Source organism: Acanthochromis polyacanthus, chromosome 21 (genome assembly GCF_021347895.1).
Source record: "Acanthochromis polyacanthus isolate Apoly-LR-REF ecotype Palm Island chromosome 21, KAUST_Apoly_ChrSc, whole genome shotgun sequence".
Classification (NCBI taxonomy): Eukaryota; Metazoa; Chordata; class Actinopteri; family Pomacentridae; genus Acanthochromis; species Acanthochromis polyacanthus.
In genome coordinates this window covers 30,765,307-30,781,846 of record NC_067133.1, presented here as the reverse complement: position 1 = coordinate 30,781,846, position 16,540 = coordinate 30,765,307, and the positions used below count along the sequence as shown (strand labels likewise).

Sequence of the window (16,540 nt, the reverse complement as noted above, 5' to 3'; positions counted from 1 at the left end):
GGTGGCTGGGTGGGGGAAAACCAGGGTGTAGGAGCGGGGAGTTCCGGGCAGGAGTGGGGGTCCAGGCAGGAGTGGGGGTTCCAGGCAGGAGTGGGGGTTCCAGGCAGGAGTGGGGGTTCCAGGCAGGAGTGGGGGTTCCAGGCAGGAGTGGGGGTCCAGGCAGGAGTGGGGGTTCCAGGCAGGAGTGGGGGTCCAGGCAGGAGTGGGGGTTCCAGGCAGGAGTGGGGGTTCCCGGGCAGCCGAATGCATGGTTCTTGTTCAATACTCTGGCAGGGAGTGGAAGGCTGAGCCGGTCTTTATTGCAGAGGTGAGTCGTTAGTGAGATGATTGTCAGCTGCCCGGGAGACGTGGAGATAGTTGATTGCCTGAGTGGAGTCAGCTGGAGAAGCTAGACTCCACTCAGGCACCGAGCTGTAGGGGAAAGACAAGACAGAGGAGCAGATGAAAGATAGGCAGGCCAGGCAGGGCAGAGGAACGGATGAGACAGGCAGGGCAGAGGAACGGATGAGGGACAGGCAGGGCAGAGGAGTGGATGAAGGACAGGCAGGGCAGAGAAAACAGGAGAGGGGGAGAGAAGCAGATGGGAAAAGGGGTATTTGGGGATGTCAGGTGGGAAGGATGGGGGTGAGGAGGGAGCCCTGACAGAGATGAATCCTGCTGATTCTGGTGTCCTCCTACATGTTTATAGGACAGTTTGGCTTCAACTGAAACACCTCAAGAACCTTTGGAGGTTTTTCTTCTGTCCTTCAAGATGAGTTTAGTTAGGAAATGTTAGTAGACTGAAGTTGAGAACTGCAAAACTCTCGAAAAAGTCTGGGGTCATCCAGATAGTTCCATGTTTTCCATGAAAACTCCCACTTTTATCCATGTGCTAACATAACTGCACAAGGGTTTTCTAATCATCAATGAGCCTTTCAGCACCATTAGCTAACACAATGTAGCATTAGAACACAGGAGTGATGGTTGCTGGAAATGTTCCTCTGTACCCCTATGGAGATATTCCATTAAAAATCAGCTGTTTACAGCTACAATAGTCATTTACCACATTAACTATGTCTACTCTGGATTTATCATTCATCTCATGGTGTCTTCATTAAAAAACAGAGAGACTTAGAATTGATTTTAAGATAATACTGATGACTTTTGACACTGTCCAAATCTTTGGGATCTGATGACCCCATATGATCCTCAGAGGGATCCTTCTGGAATTTTAAACCTAAAGATGGCCGGTCGTTCTCCATCAGGATCTCCACTTTAACATGACCAGCTGAGGAGATCAGACCTGCAGAGTTCTTCTACAGACCTGCTTTTACGTGAGGTTTCCGTTTAGCTTTAATTAGTTTTTGAGTTTTATTCTGTCCTGTTTTTTTTAGATGTTTTCTGGTTTTATTTTACTTCAATACTAATTTTATTTTATTTTTTTTATTTTTAATTTCTAACTTCTAACCTTCAGTGTTTGTCAAACTGCCTGGTTCGCTTGTTTAATATGAATGCTTATCTAACTAATTACTCATTCCATTTATTGTCATTTTTAACCATTTATTTAACTGACTGCTCTGATTTGTCTCCTATATCTTGTTTGATTGTGTGTGTTTCATGTTTTAACCATCAAATCACTTGGTGAACGCTGTTCTTAAGGCTGCTAAATGAATAAAGTTATTATTATTACTGTTATACAGTTTTTAACCCTAGTTCTGTAGAGCTCCAGAGGTCCAGTGATTCTGGAGAACAGAGGCGGTTCTAAGGCCAAACCTTAGCGTCTCTAAAAGGAGAGTCATCTGCTTGTCCATGTAGCGTCCCGCTGACACCAGACCATCCGCCCTCCTCTACGCCTCCTCCCTGCACTGTAACCTTCCTCCTGGGTATATATAGTCTGTGGGACCACCACCCTTCTCCTGGCAGCCATCATGAAGGGCACAGTCTCGATCTGCTGTTTCCTCTCCCTGCTGCTTTTGCAGGCCACAGCAGGTAAGACTCGTTCTGGTGGAATCACTGTTTGCATGACGTTCATGTACTGATGGTGGATGGAAAGGCGGAAGTCTGGAGGCCGGTTTGATGAATCAGTGCTGGATCGCTCTGTTAGCTTCACCTCACAGTGATTGTCAGAGGAAGAGCAGGACTGAGCTGTCAGGGCCAGAAGCAGGCTGTTCTGGCAGCGTTTGGTTTGATTGTGGGGATGATTTGGCTTTAAGAGTCTCCAAGCAGCCGAGGTTAGACAGAAACGTTACCCCGGTCTTCCTCCACGCTGGACTATTCTCTGTTTACAGTTTAACAGCTGCCAGCCACAACTAAACCATGACTTTATCTGACTCCTGGTCAGATTTTAATCATGAATACCAAACCGTAACATCTGTTGGCTCTGACGTCTGAACTAATGTTGTTTCACACATTTTGGTGACTTTCTGGAGGAGAGAAGTTGAGGATCATTCAGAGCTGTTGAGTCTCTACTGGCTGGTTGGTGGGAAGTCTTGGTCTAACCAGGACAGCTGTGTGGCAGCTTCATCTCATCTGCTCTCTTTGGTTTGCTCTTACATTTGTGTTTGAAGTTAAAATTACTTTTTGTGTGCAGCGTTTTCACACATCCGTACTGTCTGTCAGTAGATCTGTCCAACCCTGAGGTGAATGTCAGCTAATCGCCCTCAGCTACTCCCACATTACCCCGTCTAAAAGTGAGAGCGGCTCTGGTGGTTATTGTTACCCTTGTCTGTCACCCCTGTCTGTCCTTGGGGTGGCGTTGAGCTCCACAGTCCAGACCCAGGCCTCCATATTCCAGGCTGCTGTCAGGTGTCTAAGATTGGAAGGCCTCCTGAAACCCAACACTGTCCACTACAGCTCCGCCCTCCCTCCATCCGGCCTCCTCACCCTCCCAGCCCCAGGCGTTGCTTTAGATACCCTGCACAGCTGCTGTCACTCTGCACTGTCACAATCACAATTTATTCCCAGCAGTTGGCCTTTTAGGGACATGCATTCTCCAGGCAGGAGGGGCCGGCTGCAGCTCACGCTTCCAAACACTCTTTCTGCAGGAGTCTTCTGGTGCTGGAGGTAGAACGCTAACAGATCTTTGTACCTGCAGCACAGTTCTGAGAATCATCAAGCCGCCGCCACTCAGAGTCTAATTACTGGTGCTGATTGATCGCTGTGCAGACAAAACCAGACCTTCTGAAGGAAAGTCCTCATCGGTTCCTTCATGTTCTACAGCTGCCCAGAAGCTGAACCAATAGCAGGTTCTGTGTGCAGTTTGTGAGAAGAACTGCAGGTTCTTTTGATCTTGTAAATTCTTGTCAGACGTGACTGACAATGATTCCATGACCAGCGTGCACGGACGGTCCTCATTCTGATATAAAATAAAGACATGATGACTTTAGACACTGTAGACATGACAGAAGTTCTCATTTTACCAGAATAAGACCTTCACCTGGACATCACTGAGCTCAGGTGTAGTCGGATCATCTCACCTGTACAGATGTTAACCTGCAGCTGGTGAACAGCTTCAGGGAGCTGTTCCAGAGGTCTCCTGACCAACCTGCTCAGCTCCAAGGTTTCGTCTGCACCTCCTAATGTTGTCATGTGATGATAAACAGAAGTTAGAAGAGTTCTTTAGCGTTATGATCAGGCTGATGGAAATGTAGAAACAGAAATAAATGCTCTGTGGAGAATATTTCTGCCCTGCTTCAGATGAACACTGATGCTCTTGTGTCTTTGTGTTTCCACTGGTTCTTCAGACTCGTGTGTTTATTCGTGCTGTAATTTTATCCATCCTCAGTGCTGTTGAAACATCTTCGGCCTCCAAATGAAAGTTAAAGGAGCGCCGTCTCCACGTGATTCCCTGTGATGGCATGTAGCGTGTCTGGGACATCCCTGTGCTGCTGATAGTAGAAGGAACACGCCAGTCACACCCTCCCTATCACTCCTCAAGACGCCCGCCAGCCTCAAGGACACCTGACGTCCTCTCTGGCTCTCAGCGGGGATCGAGCAGCAGATCAACACCTCAGCGTAAAGAGCTGTGCCTTTCTCTGAGGCTTCCTTCCTCGGTGACCTCTGGGAGGACTTAGTGAGGATGAGATTCACGAACGTCAGAGTCTCTGATGTTTGGATGCTTTTATTCCTGTAGAACTAAATGCACAGTCAACTTGAATAAATCATCTACCAGTGGAGGAAATGAAGACTTAGTTCCATACCCAGATATCAGGACAACCATGAAGTGTTTTATTTGGTGTAGTAGCTTCTCTTGGCTGGTTTGTGTGTTACAGTACAGATCTGTTGGACGTCTCTGAGTCTCCACTCCAACAGTGGAAACCTCAAAATAGTCATCAGCCACTGGTCCCTCCTCTGTCCATCCTCTGACCCATTGTAGGGCTATTTCTGACGCTGGGGGAGTAGGAGCTCCACTGGGCCACCTGTTGCCATCCGTGGCGTCCTCACCACACCCTGCTGGCTCTGCCCTCACACCACCGGTCCCAGCAACCATCTGCCTTTGTAGGGTTATGGACTCTTCACCACTCATCTCTCTGTCTCATGGAAATGCTCTGTAATGTCACTGAGATCAAAGTTTGTTTTCTGCTCATGTTTTACAAACCAGTGGGAAAAAGTTTGCTTCGTCTCTTTAAATCTGACTGAAATCAAAGCCTCTCCGCTGATCTTTCCAGAGGAACTCCAGGCCTTCAGCTAAGGTTGCCTGAATCCCCCCATGCTCAGGATAAATCCTCTAAGGGGGAGTTCCACGCCCGCCGCCCTCATCATGTTCACTTTAATTCAATTTGCCTTCACTGTGCTGCAGCAGAACATGATCCTGGGCTTTCACACGTATACACACCTAATACACACAGCAGAAATACACACACATGCACTAGAACTCACACAGGGACGTTCCCCGGTTGTATGTTAAATTAAATAGTACCTCTTTTTACTGCTAATAACCAACTATGTCATCTTCACTGGTTGGTTTGTGTCTCTAAATTCATGGACTCTGACCAACTCAAATTCAAGAAAAGTACAGGAACTCTGAATCAGTGGAGAAATTTAAATATCTGAATAAGTGAAAGACATTTCAGTGGTACATGTGTGGTTTCTGAACAGATCCACATTGACTCGACAGTTGAGGTCAGACTTATAAGAAAGACGAAATTTGGACAGCTTTTAAGAGTAAAGTTTGACTGTAAGGCAAAGTTATGACTCGAGTCCAAATTACAACACCAGTAAGCAAAACATAGTCAAGTAGGAAGTATGGGATTGAATAAATATTGAAAACCTGCATGCATGTAAAGACTATGAGCAGAGTTTAAAAAAAATTAAATTAAAAAATTAGGTCAAAATATTGAAATACAAATAATGACTTAACATGCTTTATGGAAGGTACGTGAGTCCTATAAAAGTCACCAGCATTCCTGCAGGATGTGCTGATGCCATCACAATGTTTCTCCAAACTGAGGAGGGTTGTGAGGCAACGGGCTCAGCGAGGACACCGGGTCCTGTCCACAGATGTCCGGGGTTCAGCTCCCCTGGCGCCTCCAGTGTTAAATCTGAGTGCTGATGCAAAGGAGGGCAACATTAGCTGCAGCAGAGCCTCCAGCAGGGACCGGCTGGATCGGAAGGTGTTAACAAGTTCACAGCAGTTAAGGCCCTCTCTGGAGGTCAGCGTTAAAAGACGGGACTCTTCTGAGTCATGAGTCGAGTTACAGAAGCTGGAAGAAGGAGGTGGGAGGAGTTCCTCAAAAGCTTCTGGAGCCTCAAAGTGAATCAGGAAACAGTCTTCTGAAGGTGTGACCACATTAGAACCTTCAACCAGCGACTGTTCAGATGACCTCACTTCCTTCTCGTTTCTCTGCTGGATTCCACATCAACCAACCTCTGCAATGTCACAAGTCTAAGTTTCAAAATGGCATCAACATGAACGGCATCACTCTAAAGGTCATGTGAGCAGAAAGAGTTTAGTCGTTTTCATCTGATCTAAATCTGCTTTCATGTCTTTAATGCTTATTTTCATATTTTAGTAACAGAGACGTTAACTCCTCCTGATATGCTAAAAGGTTAACATCCATATTTTATGCATCATTAAGACCATCAGATGCTCTGATAAAACATTTCTTTACCTTCTACAGTATTCTACAGCATCCTGAGGATAAATCTGAACAGCTTCACAGATGTGGGCTTGTTGTTAATGAACCTTTTGAGGGATTCCAGTATTACTCAGCATCTACTTTTATTCTGCTGTTAGCCTTTTGGTTTCCTTGTTGTCACACCGTGCTGGCAGCAGCATTGCACAGACTTATTTTTAGCAGGTTGACTCGGTTAGAATCAGCAGCGTTGTTCAACCAGCAGCGTGTCAGAGGAACAGCTCTGGTCTTAATCACAGCCTGGACTCTTTCATGGGCTTTGCAGGTCATTTAACTGCAGGTACTGAAACATCCTGTGTGGGTTTCTGTGCTCTGATTTACTGTCCAACATACTGATTGACTGCAATTACAGTCTACATTGTTCATGAATTAGAAACCCTCTATTGAAGTTAATTAATGCTGATCTATTTATCTCTGAAGACCCATAAATATCCACTACCATTCAAAAGTCCAGGATCGCTTAGAAATGTCCTTATTTTTGAAAGAGAAGAAGTTTTTCCCAATGAAGACAACATGAAAAGAATGATAAATCCAGAGTAGACACTGTTAATGTGGTAAATGACTATTGTAGCTGTAAACGTCTGATTTTTAATGGAATATCTCCATAGGGGTACAGAGGAACATTTCCAGCAACCATCACTCCTGTGTTCTAATGCTACATTGTGTTAGCTAATGGTGCTGAAAGGCTCATTGATAGTTAGAAAACCCTTGTGCAGTTATGTTAGCTCATGAATAAAAGTGGAAAACATAGAATTGTCTGGATGACCCCAAAAATTTGAACGATTATGTGGATATGTAGACTGTAGATTCTTGGTTAACCAAGAATCTACAGTCTACTAACCTGAACTTTACCAAGAATCTACAGTCTACTATCCTCAACTTTACCAAGAATCTACAGTCTACTATCCTCAACTTTACCAAGAATCTACAGTCTACTAACCTGAACTTTACCAAGAATCTACAGTCTACTATCCTGAACTTTACCAAGAATCTACAGTCTACTATCCTGAACTTTACCAAGAATCTACAGTCTACTAACCTGAACTTTACCAAGAATCTACAGTCTACTATCCTGAACTTTACCAAGAATCTACAGTCTACTAACCTGAACTTTACCAAGAATCTACAGTCTACTATCCTGAACTTTACCAAGAATCTACAGTCTACTATCCTGAACTTTACCAAGAATCTACAGTCTACTAACCTGAACTTTACCAAGAATCTACAGTCTACTATCCTCAACTTTACCAAGAATCTACAGTCTACTAACCTGAACTTTACCAAGAATCTACAGTCTACTATCCTGAACTTTACCAAGAATCTACAGTCTACTAACCTGAACTTTACCAAGAATCTACAGTCTACTAACCTGAACTTTACCAAGAATCAACAGTCTACTATCCTGAACTTTACCAAGAATCTACAGTCTACTAACCTGAACTTTACCAAGAATCTACAGTCTACTAGCGTTTCCTAATTGAACACATCTTGAAGGGCACAAGTAAAACCCCCAAAGATTCTTGAGCTGCTTGAGTTTCTGATTCATTGAATGTTGTCTTCATGGGTAAAACTGCTTTTCTTTCAAAGATAAGGACATTTGTAAGTGTCCCTAAAGTTTTGAATGGTAGTGGATGTAGAATTTCCCTCTGGGGATTGATAAAGTCTGTCTAAGTCTAAGTCTATGCTTGCTGCAGGCTTGTAAACAAACCGGCCTTCCGATGATTCTGCTTGTCATTCGATGCACGGCTGGTTTTGGCCAAAGCGCCGTGCCATTCTGACTCCTGGCCAGAAACATTAGAAGTCATCGTCCACATGGCTGATGGCTTCGCTCCAGGTTACGGAGCAGGACGCCACAGCAGCCTCACATTCAGCGTTTATTATTAGGGTTAGAAAACAGTGTCGTCATATGGTCTGGGTGGCTGGGATACGAGCCTCTCTCACCAAAAATATCAGCATTTATTCATGTCTTTTCTAAAAGAAAACTTCATGGCTCAGTGGAGGATTCCAGTGAGTGGAGGGTGAGAGGATGGAGCTCATTGGAAGTCTCAGGGAATAAAGAACTCACCTGCTGATTCCTTCTATTTCAACCAGAACCTGCTACTAAATTAGACATCAGCCTCGTCATAAAGATCACAGTGTTTAAGTGAAAACTGCAGTGAAGCAGTAGAGTCTGATGGTTTGGACCAGAAGCTTCTGCTCAGCTGGATCCATAAGAAGGAACTGTGTGTTCTGACAGGACTGGATGAGACGATCAGTGTTGTTCTTCTGGTCTGAGGTGTCTGCTGATCTACTCTAGAATCAAATTGTTCCTCTTCCTCCTCCATCTCTAACCCGAGTCAGTTTGTGATGAGTAGAACATAAATCCAGCATTTATCAGATCTCAGCTTTCAGAGCTGAGCAGCTGTTTTTAGTTTTATAAGACTGCAACACCGAAAAGACAACAAACAACAAGACGAAAAATTACAAACATGAAATACAAAACAACAAAAGCAAGAAATAAAATGAAGCAAAACAAAAAAGAGCCAAAAATAGACAAACAATTAAAAGCAACAAAAACAATGAACAAAGTAAAAACACAAAATGACAAAAATAAGACAAAAAAACAAGAAAGAAAGGAAAGGAAACACAAAACGACAAAAGACGAGAAACAAAATGAAGAAACAATGAGACAAACGACACAAAACAGAACAAAAAACAGACAAAAGCATGAAACAAAACAACAAAAACGAAACCCAGGAAACATGGAGGAAGTTCTCTGAAGACACGTGGAACATTTCCACCATAAGATATGATTTGAACGTTGTTCATGCGTTTTCATTCTGTGAACTCAGTTTAACTTGGCTGACAGGAAGTAGGAAAACAAGCTGTTTATTTGTGTAACATCAGTTAGATCTCACAGCCTAGTTTACTTTAAATGACTGCATTAATAACCCTTCAGCTGTAAATACCACCAAACTCCTCAGCAGCTCCATGAAAGAGCGTCTGGTGCCCAGAGGTGTGAACCAGGAAGACCTAAATATATCTGCAGCAGCTTGTCTGCACATCCATGCTGAGGTTCTGATTCTGGGCACAAGGACGACCTCACAGCCGGACCAGTCTCTGATTGGAGGCTAAATATAGACGAGAAAAGACGGAGGATTGATTGTCTCTGGATGTCAGTGGTGGAACAGTCAGTCCGGCTGGTTCTCTGCTCCGTTATCAGGCTGGGGAAGTCCCTCTGTCCGTCCGTCGTATCTTTCTGTTGTTAAAGAACCCATGGTGATGCCAAACACATGTCTTTGTCTGGTTATTTTCAGCGCTTGCTTTCTAAAGTAAGAGCTGATTGTACTAACAGCTGTGATCTAAGCAATCCGATATGTCCAAAAGTGGACACGACTGGTGAGCAAATACTTTCAGATTCTCTCTCTGTCTCTTACACACAACTAATGCAGGAATAAACCGCACTAAAAGCTCCCTACAGTGTGCTCATTCTGCTTTAAAATGTCTGGTTTTTGAACTAGCAGATGATCGGTCGACATAGTGATTGATACTGAAATAAGCACCTCAGATGGACGAACCATCCAACAAACCAACAAAGGATTTGGTTTAATCTCCAAAAGCTCATACAATTCTTTGGTTTTGCCTAAAAACAGCGTCTAAATATTTAGGACTCCACAACATGGCAGGAGGATCATTCATACAGAGAGCTGAGCTTCATTCCTGGAGATGTTCAAAACACAGAAGTCCAGTGATGGTGGTTCAGGTTAGTTCTGGTCCGGTTCTAAAGTACCTCACAGAAGCAGATGAAGTTAAGTTCAAACATCTGATCATCTCTGACCTCTGCTTTGTTTGAGACCAACGTTGGCTTCAGGTCAGCCAGCTTGTGGTGAATCCTGCTGGAAGCCAGAATGTTCTGATCCGCTTCAATAAACCTCCACCAGACCGCTGAAGACACTAAGGTTCTTATGCCAAGTTTTCTTAATGCTGTTTTACAGAAGAAGAAGAAGATTTCACCTCCGTCCTCAGAGACAGATCCCACATCGATGAGACGCTGCGACTCGCAACTGAGGAGAAAGCAGGAGACTATGCAGGTTAGCTCAGATACACATATTTTTCATTTATATGTATTTATTTTGTACAGTGGAGTAGTGGTTAGCACTTTGGCCTTGCAGCAAGAAGATCCCCGGTTCAAATCCCGGCCTGGGATCTTTCTGCATGGAGTCTGCATGTTCTCCCTGTGCATGCGTGGGTTTTCTCCGGGTACTCCGGCTTCCTCCCACAGTCCAAAAACATGCTGAGGTTAATTGGTTACTCTAAACTGTCCGTAGGTGTGAATGTGAGTGTGATTGTGTGTCTGTATATGTAGCCCTGTGACAGACTGGTGACCTGTCCAGGGTGTCCCCTGCCTTCACCCGAGTCAGCTGGGATAGACTCCAGCACCCCCCATGACCCTAGAGAGGATAAAGCGGTGGATAGAGAATGGATGGATGTTTTTATTTCCGTTTTTTAAAGAACTGGATCATTTTAAAATACACTACTTGTGGCTCAAAGACTCCCAGACAGATAAGGCTCATTCCAGAACTGCAGGACATTTTACATCCCAGACATCAAATTTATATTAATCCATGTAGAAAATCCTAAAACATGCAGCAGTTGTGTAAATGTTCTTGTCTTGAGACCAAATCTAAAAAAAAAAACTAGGACAAAAGAATGTCTGAAAATATTCTAAAAATACCAAATAAGTCTGGAGTTCCCCTAAAATGTCATTTTTCTCTGGTCCCACCCCCCTGATGACCAAACTGGATCTCTAATAAAACAGTAAAACTGAAATTTAAATCTCATTTTTTGGTTTTATTTTTTTTCATTGATGTCTCTGTAATTGTGGGGAATTTTTATTCAACATAATATTTTAAATAATAATTAGTATAACCTGTTGACGTTTTTGTTGTTTTCTGTCTCGTTTTTGTCGTTTCCATCCTCCAACAGTTTTCCTAAAGAATGTGCAGAGCAAAGCTATGTCCTCTCTTCTATTTTCCATCTTTTCATCCATTGTCAGCCTTGACTGAATGTCTCTCTCTACCTCATATTATCAGGATCAGACTCATTCTTTGGACTGTTTTCCATCAGTCAGTTTGTCCTCTTGGTCAGCAGTAACAGCTAGCTAAATATCTAGCTTCTACTGCTGAGAAAAAGATCACATTAGCATGGATTAGCAACCCTGTTACTGTGAGTTGGATTAGAGTAGGGTTAGCAAACAGCACAGAAAACATGGAATAAAAATGCTACCATTGATGTGGAAGCTGAGCCAATCAATACCTATTATTGATGAATATGGAGCAGAAAACTTGAGAAGAGAAGGTTTATTTTTCAAATGTCCTCCAGTTCTGGAAGGATCCATGCAGTGTCTACTCTCTCTCTAAGATCTTTGCGATCTTCTCTGCCGTATCTTCTTGTCCTCCAGCGGCTCTACAGAGGTTGCGGAAGATCTACCACACGGCCATCAAGCCCATGGAGCAGGCCTACAAGTACAACGAGCTGAGGCAGCACGAGATCTCAGGTATCACAGCTGCTCCTGGCTTCATTTTGTCCTGTGGTGTGGATTTTCTGTTTGGGTTGCTTTAGTGTCTGATTTGTAGACTCGTCTGTAAACATGCATCATCTTTATGCCATCAGCTGACTCATAACAGATTATTTCCCATTCCTGGGGTCACAGACAGTTACAGAGAATGGAGCTGTAGATGACCTGTATTCTCTCCACTTATGGTCAGTTTTGTACTAGAATTAACTGCTGTATCGTTTGTTAATCAATCCATGTTACACCCCACAGTGCTGCTTAAAGTAATTCTGGTCCTACTTTTCATTTCTCTTTCACCATTTTGTGCAGAGTCCTAGTTTAAATTTTGAAACTGTCCCACAGTGAACTGAAGCTCGCCCTCTTGTGGCTTTCAGGCTTGGCTTGCATGCAGACTTCTCAGATTCAACCTGTACCATGTTTCTCAGTGAACATTTACTTTCTGTGATAACCCGAGCACACAGAAACTCCGTCCGTTTGTTGACATGTTTGACGCGCTGTAGGTCAAATATGAGCTAGATTCCAGCAGGATCTCCCACCATTCATGAACATTGTTAGTCTTCCCCTCCCTGTAGAAACCTCACTCCCTCACTGAGCTTTCCTCCACCTCCTGTTCCCTCCACCTCTCTGTACTCCACCCTCTCCTGTCCTGCACCATCCCCTCATCTAACAGCCTACCCCGGACGAACCCTGGGGGACTCAGCCACAGGTGGGTGTGGGCGGGGCTTACCTGTGCATGGCTCCGCCTGAAGTGCTCCGCCCCTTTGTTTCACCCTTCATCTGCTCTCTGTGGGTCCAAAACTTCGTGCTGCACTTTGGGTGACACCGGATTTAACATCAGGTGATCCATGGATCCGAGCCTAGATCCATGGAGAGATTTACACCCGACAGAAAGGGAAGTAGGAACTAAACAGACTGTCAGGCTGAGACAGAGGGTTTACAGAGAGGCTAGATGTTCCTCTGTGTCGTTAGGGTGCTAAATGTCCAGTATGGAGGGGGTTGCATGTGCAGTTCTGGCTGTAAAGGACACTGGTGGGGAAGGGTGTTCAGCTAGGAGGGAACCCACTCACCTGGTCAGCTTGTTTTCTGTCTTCCAGTCATTTAAAAGGCCACTGGCATCAGCAGTGAAGCATTCTGGGTTCTTTTGTGTTCTCTCTTTTTGTTTTTTGAAATCAGTTTTTTCCACAATCCTCTATGAACTTCCCTGAGATTTGGGCCTGACGGTTATTGGGGATCTTAGTGCTGCCACTCCGACACCATGTCCACAGCTTGGCCTGCTGGGTCTGTGGTCAGAGTAACGTCCTGCTGTGGCTGAACTCTTCCTTTTTGCTTTTTAACACCATAACAGCTTCCACACATGTTTGTTTGCTTTTCTCTGTTTTTACTTCCTTCCTCAGTCTGTAAAATATTCCTCTGTGCTACTTAAACACCTCCTCTCTGATTCTGATTCTGATTCTTCAGTGTCTCTCAAACCTGAAGTTAGTTCATCCCAAAACAGACTTCCAGGAAAGCCTTTGGATTGACGTCATTGTTAAACTTTTATGTTTCAGAAAGTGGAGGAAACAGGTCAACACAAACAGATGAAGTTCTTAGACTTCTTATCAGCAACAAATAAATCTGAACACAATCTAAAGTTTGGGATGAACTTGAAAGGTCTTGATCACTATCTAGCCACACTGCTGAGATGTTCTTCACCCTTGTATCTGCTCTCCCAACAGACGGGGAGATCACCTCCAAACCCATGGTGCTGTTCCTGGGACCCTGGAGTGTAGGAAAGTCCTCCATGATCAATTACCTCCTGGGCTTGCAAGACAGCCCCTATCAGCTCTACACAGGTATGATGCACATTTACTTTGTCTTTCCATGGTCCTTCCGTCACATCGGCATAAATCTACAGCAGCTGCTTTATCTAACTTTTAAATGCATGAGTGCAAGAATGAGATTACGAAGTGTTCAGATGCCGTCACAAAGGCTCTGTTAGATCCATGACATCTTATCCATGTGAAACAGGGATTTCAGGCCTTTGCTGGATTTATTTACTTCTCCTCTGTCATTTTAGAGTAGCTCTACTCATATTTTCTTTCTATAAAGTGTTTCCTAATCCATTTTCCAGTCCCAGTCCTAGCCTTGCTAACCTTTCCTTCTCGTTCTCTTGCAGGAGCTGAGCCTACTACCTCTGAGTTTACTGTTATTATGCACGGGGAGAAGATCCGCTCTGTTGAGGGCATCGTAATGGCAGCAGACAGCTCTCGCTCCTTCTCTCCTCTGGAGAAGTTTGGCCAAAACTTCCTGGAAAAGCTGATCGGTATCGAAATGCCCCACAAGCTGCTGGAACGCGTGACGTTTGTGGACACGCCCGGAATCATCGAGAACCGCAAGCAGCAGGAGAGAGGTAAAGTCTGCACCTGGTCGGATGCCACAACTTAAATACGAAACAGCAAAGTGAAGTTCAGGATTTGTTTGTGACTCTTTCCTTCTTGTCCCACCCAGGCTATCCTTTCAACGATGTCTGCCAGTGGTTCATTGACCGAGCAGACCTGATCTTCGTGGTGTTTGACCCCACAAAGCTGGACGTCGGTTTAGAACTGGAGATGCTCTTCCGGCAGCTGAAGGGTCGTGAGTCCCAGATCCGCATCATCCTGAACAAGGCTGACAACCTGGCCACCCAGGACTTAATGAGAGTCTACGGAGCTCTGTTTTGGAGCTTAGCTCCCCTTATCAATGTGACCGAACCTCCCCGGGTCTACGTCAGCTCCTTCTGGCCATACGACTACGCACCTGACACCAGCCGTGAGCTATTCAAAAGAGAGGAGATTTCCCTCCTGGAAGATCTCAACCAGGTGATTGAGAACCGAATGGAGAATAAGATTGCCTTCATCCGCCAACACGGCATCCGAGTTCGTATCCACGGCTTGCTGGTAGATCGCTACGTCCAGACCTTTAAGGAGAAGATGAGCTTCTTCAGTGACCCTGAGCTTGTCTTCAAGGAGATTGTGGATGAACCAGACAAGTTCTACATTTTTAAATCCATCCTGGCCAAGACCAATGTCAGCAAATTTGACCTGCCCAACCGAGATGCTTACCGTGACTTCTTTGGCATCAACCCAGTCACCAACTTCAAGCCGCTGTCCACTCAGTGCTCCTACATGGGAGGCTGTCTGCTGGATAAGATTGAGAGGGCGATCACCAACGAGCTGCCTGCCCTTCTGAGCAGCATTAACTCTGGTAAGCAGCCTGGCCTGTCGTCCTGCGAGGCTACCGGCTGTGGAGAGAAGCCAAAGAACCGCTACCGAAAGAACTGAGGAACACAATATAACTGGAGGGAGGACGTAAGGAGAAAGAGGAAGAGATGGGGTCTGGTGGAAACCAACCCTGCTCTTATCAGAACGTTTGTTAAGGAGACGGAGGAGACAAGATTAAAGTTAGTTTTTTTCCTCAGGAGAATACAGGGAGGTACATTAGGGACTAAGAATAATGCAGACAGTGGGAGGGAGGGTCATCGTCTGATAAGGCAGCTTAAGGACACAAACGCTGAAGAAACGACAACATGCCACTGATCACTGAGTTTGTTAAATACATCCCTCCTCTCTCCACTGCACACATTGGACTGTTGGGACTTTGGGGTTGGGGGAAAAATGATGTCAAGATAAACAGAAATAGAAAAAAAATAAGCAAGATTAAATAAAAATTGAAACTCCTGAGACTGAAACTAGTCAAATACCAGCTCCCTTGTATGTGAATAAAGCAGGAAAAGTGGAAACAGAAATCTGTGTTGTAAAATCCTGAGAGTTGCATCGCAGCAGGTCGATTCCACGAGCTTCAGGAGAGGTTTTTGAAGTAGCCTTGTTGTGGGTGCTAATCAAAGTCTTGGTGTTTGGGTAGTCATCCAAACCTTAGCTTTTAAATAGATTAACTTTGCATGTTAGATATCACACCTTACTGAACAGATGCATGTATTTTACGTCTAACATAAACGAGTAATATCTCCTCATGTACTGACACCTAAACCTGTCCAACCAATCAGGCCATTCTTAGTTTTTTATGCAGTTTGGTTGTTGACAACCTGAGAAAGTAGCAGAGGTCAGGGTTCAAGGCTCAGAGTCTTCGTTTGTTCTTTCTGTTCACTTAACTCTTCTTACTGTTTTTCTTTATGTCTATAAAGTTGCCGGTCTTTGGCAGAAATCCATTTCTGTGTTCAGAATGATGTTTTCCTTCACCGAGAAGCTTCCAGCTTTGGAGCTGAGTGACCATAAAACCACATGAACGATGTGTTTGAATCTTTGCTGTTTTTATCTGTTTATTATGCAGGTTAGAAAGATATTTGTTGATTTATTTTTCTGTGTAACTTTCCAAACGGGTGTTGTGTTGAACATGTAGAGAAATCCTGTAGCACAGTCTGATGAAGGTGGACCTCTGTGAGGATTAGAGGATTTCTCACACTCCTAAACATGGGATGGAGGAGAAGTGGAGGACTCATGAGTTGACCCCTGACCTCTGTGGAAAGAAGGAAACCCTAGTTTCTGACATCACAGCAGCAGAAGGTGAAGCTGACATGTAGATTGATGAAGGAGTAGAAGACAACCAGAGGTACATCCATCGACATCACATCCAGGCCTGGTCGTCCAGCAGAGACTAGATAAAGCTCAGAACCCAACATGTGCCCACATCTCAGAACCCACCAGAAATACAACACATCATGTTTTCAGTTTGGTTAGAAGAGGGTTGGGGTTAGATGTGCTTAAAGTGGATTTTGCTGCCTTTAATCCAGCTGGGCTTCCAGCATTAATCTAAACTAACAGGCTGACCCCATCATCACATTTAAAAATAATCAAACTCCCAAAGTGTCAGAGAGCAGGTAGGTGGTTCTAACGGACTC

General features: G+C 44.4%; 1 protein-coding gene across 1 annotated transcript; it reads left to right on the top strand.

Annotated features, from left to right (window-relative positions):
- Positions 1-208: 208 nt before the first annotated feature.
- srl (sarcalumenin) lies at positions 209-15,850 on the top strand. Its single transcript, XM_022195338.2, has 6 exons — positions 209-1,968; positions 10,088-10,183; positions 11,554-11,649; positions 13,383-13,499; positions 13,823-14,056; positions 14,155-15,850. The coding sequence occupies exons 1-6, from the start codon at positions 1,908-1,910 to the stop codon at positions 14,964-14,966; spliced, it is 1,416 nt and encodes a 471-aa protein (XP_022051030.1). The 5' UTR covers positions 209-1,907; the 3' UTR covers positions 14,967-15,850.
- Positions 15,851-16,540: the final 690 nt, after the last annotated feature.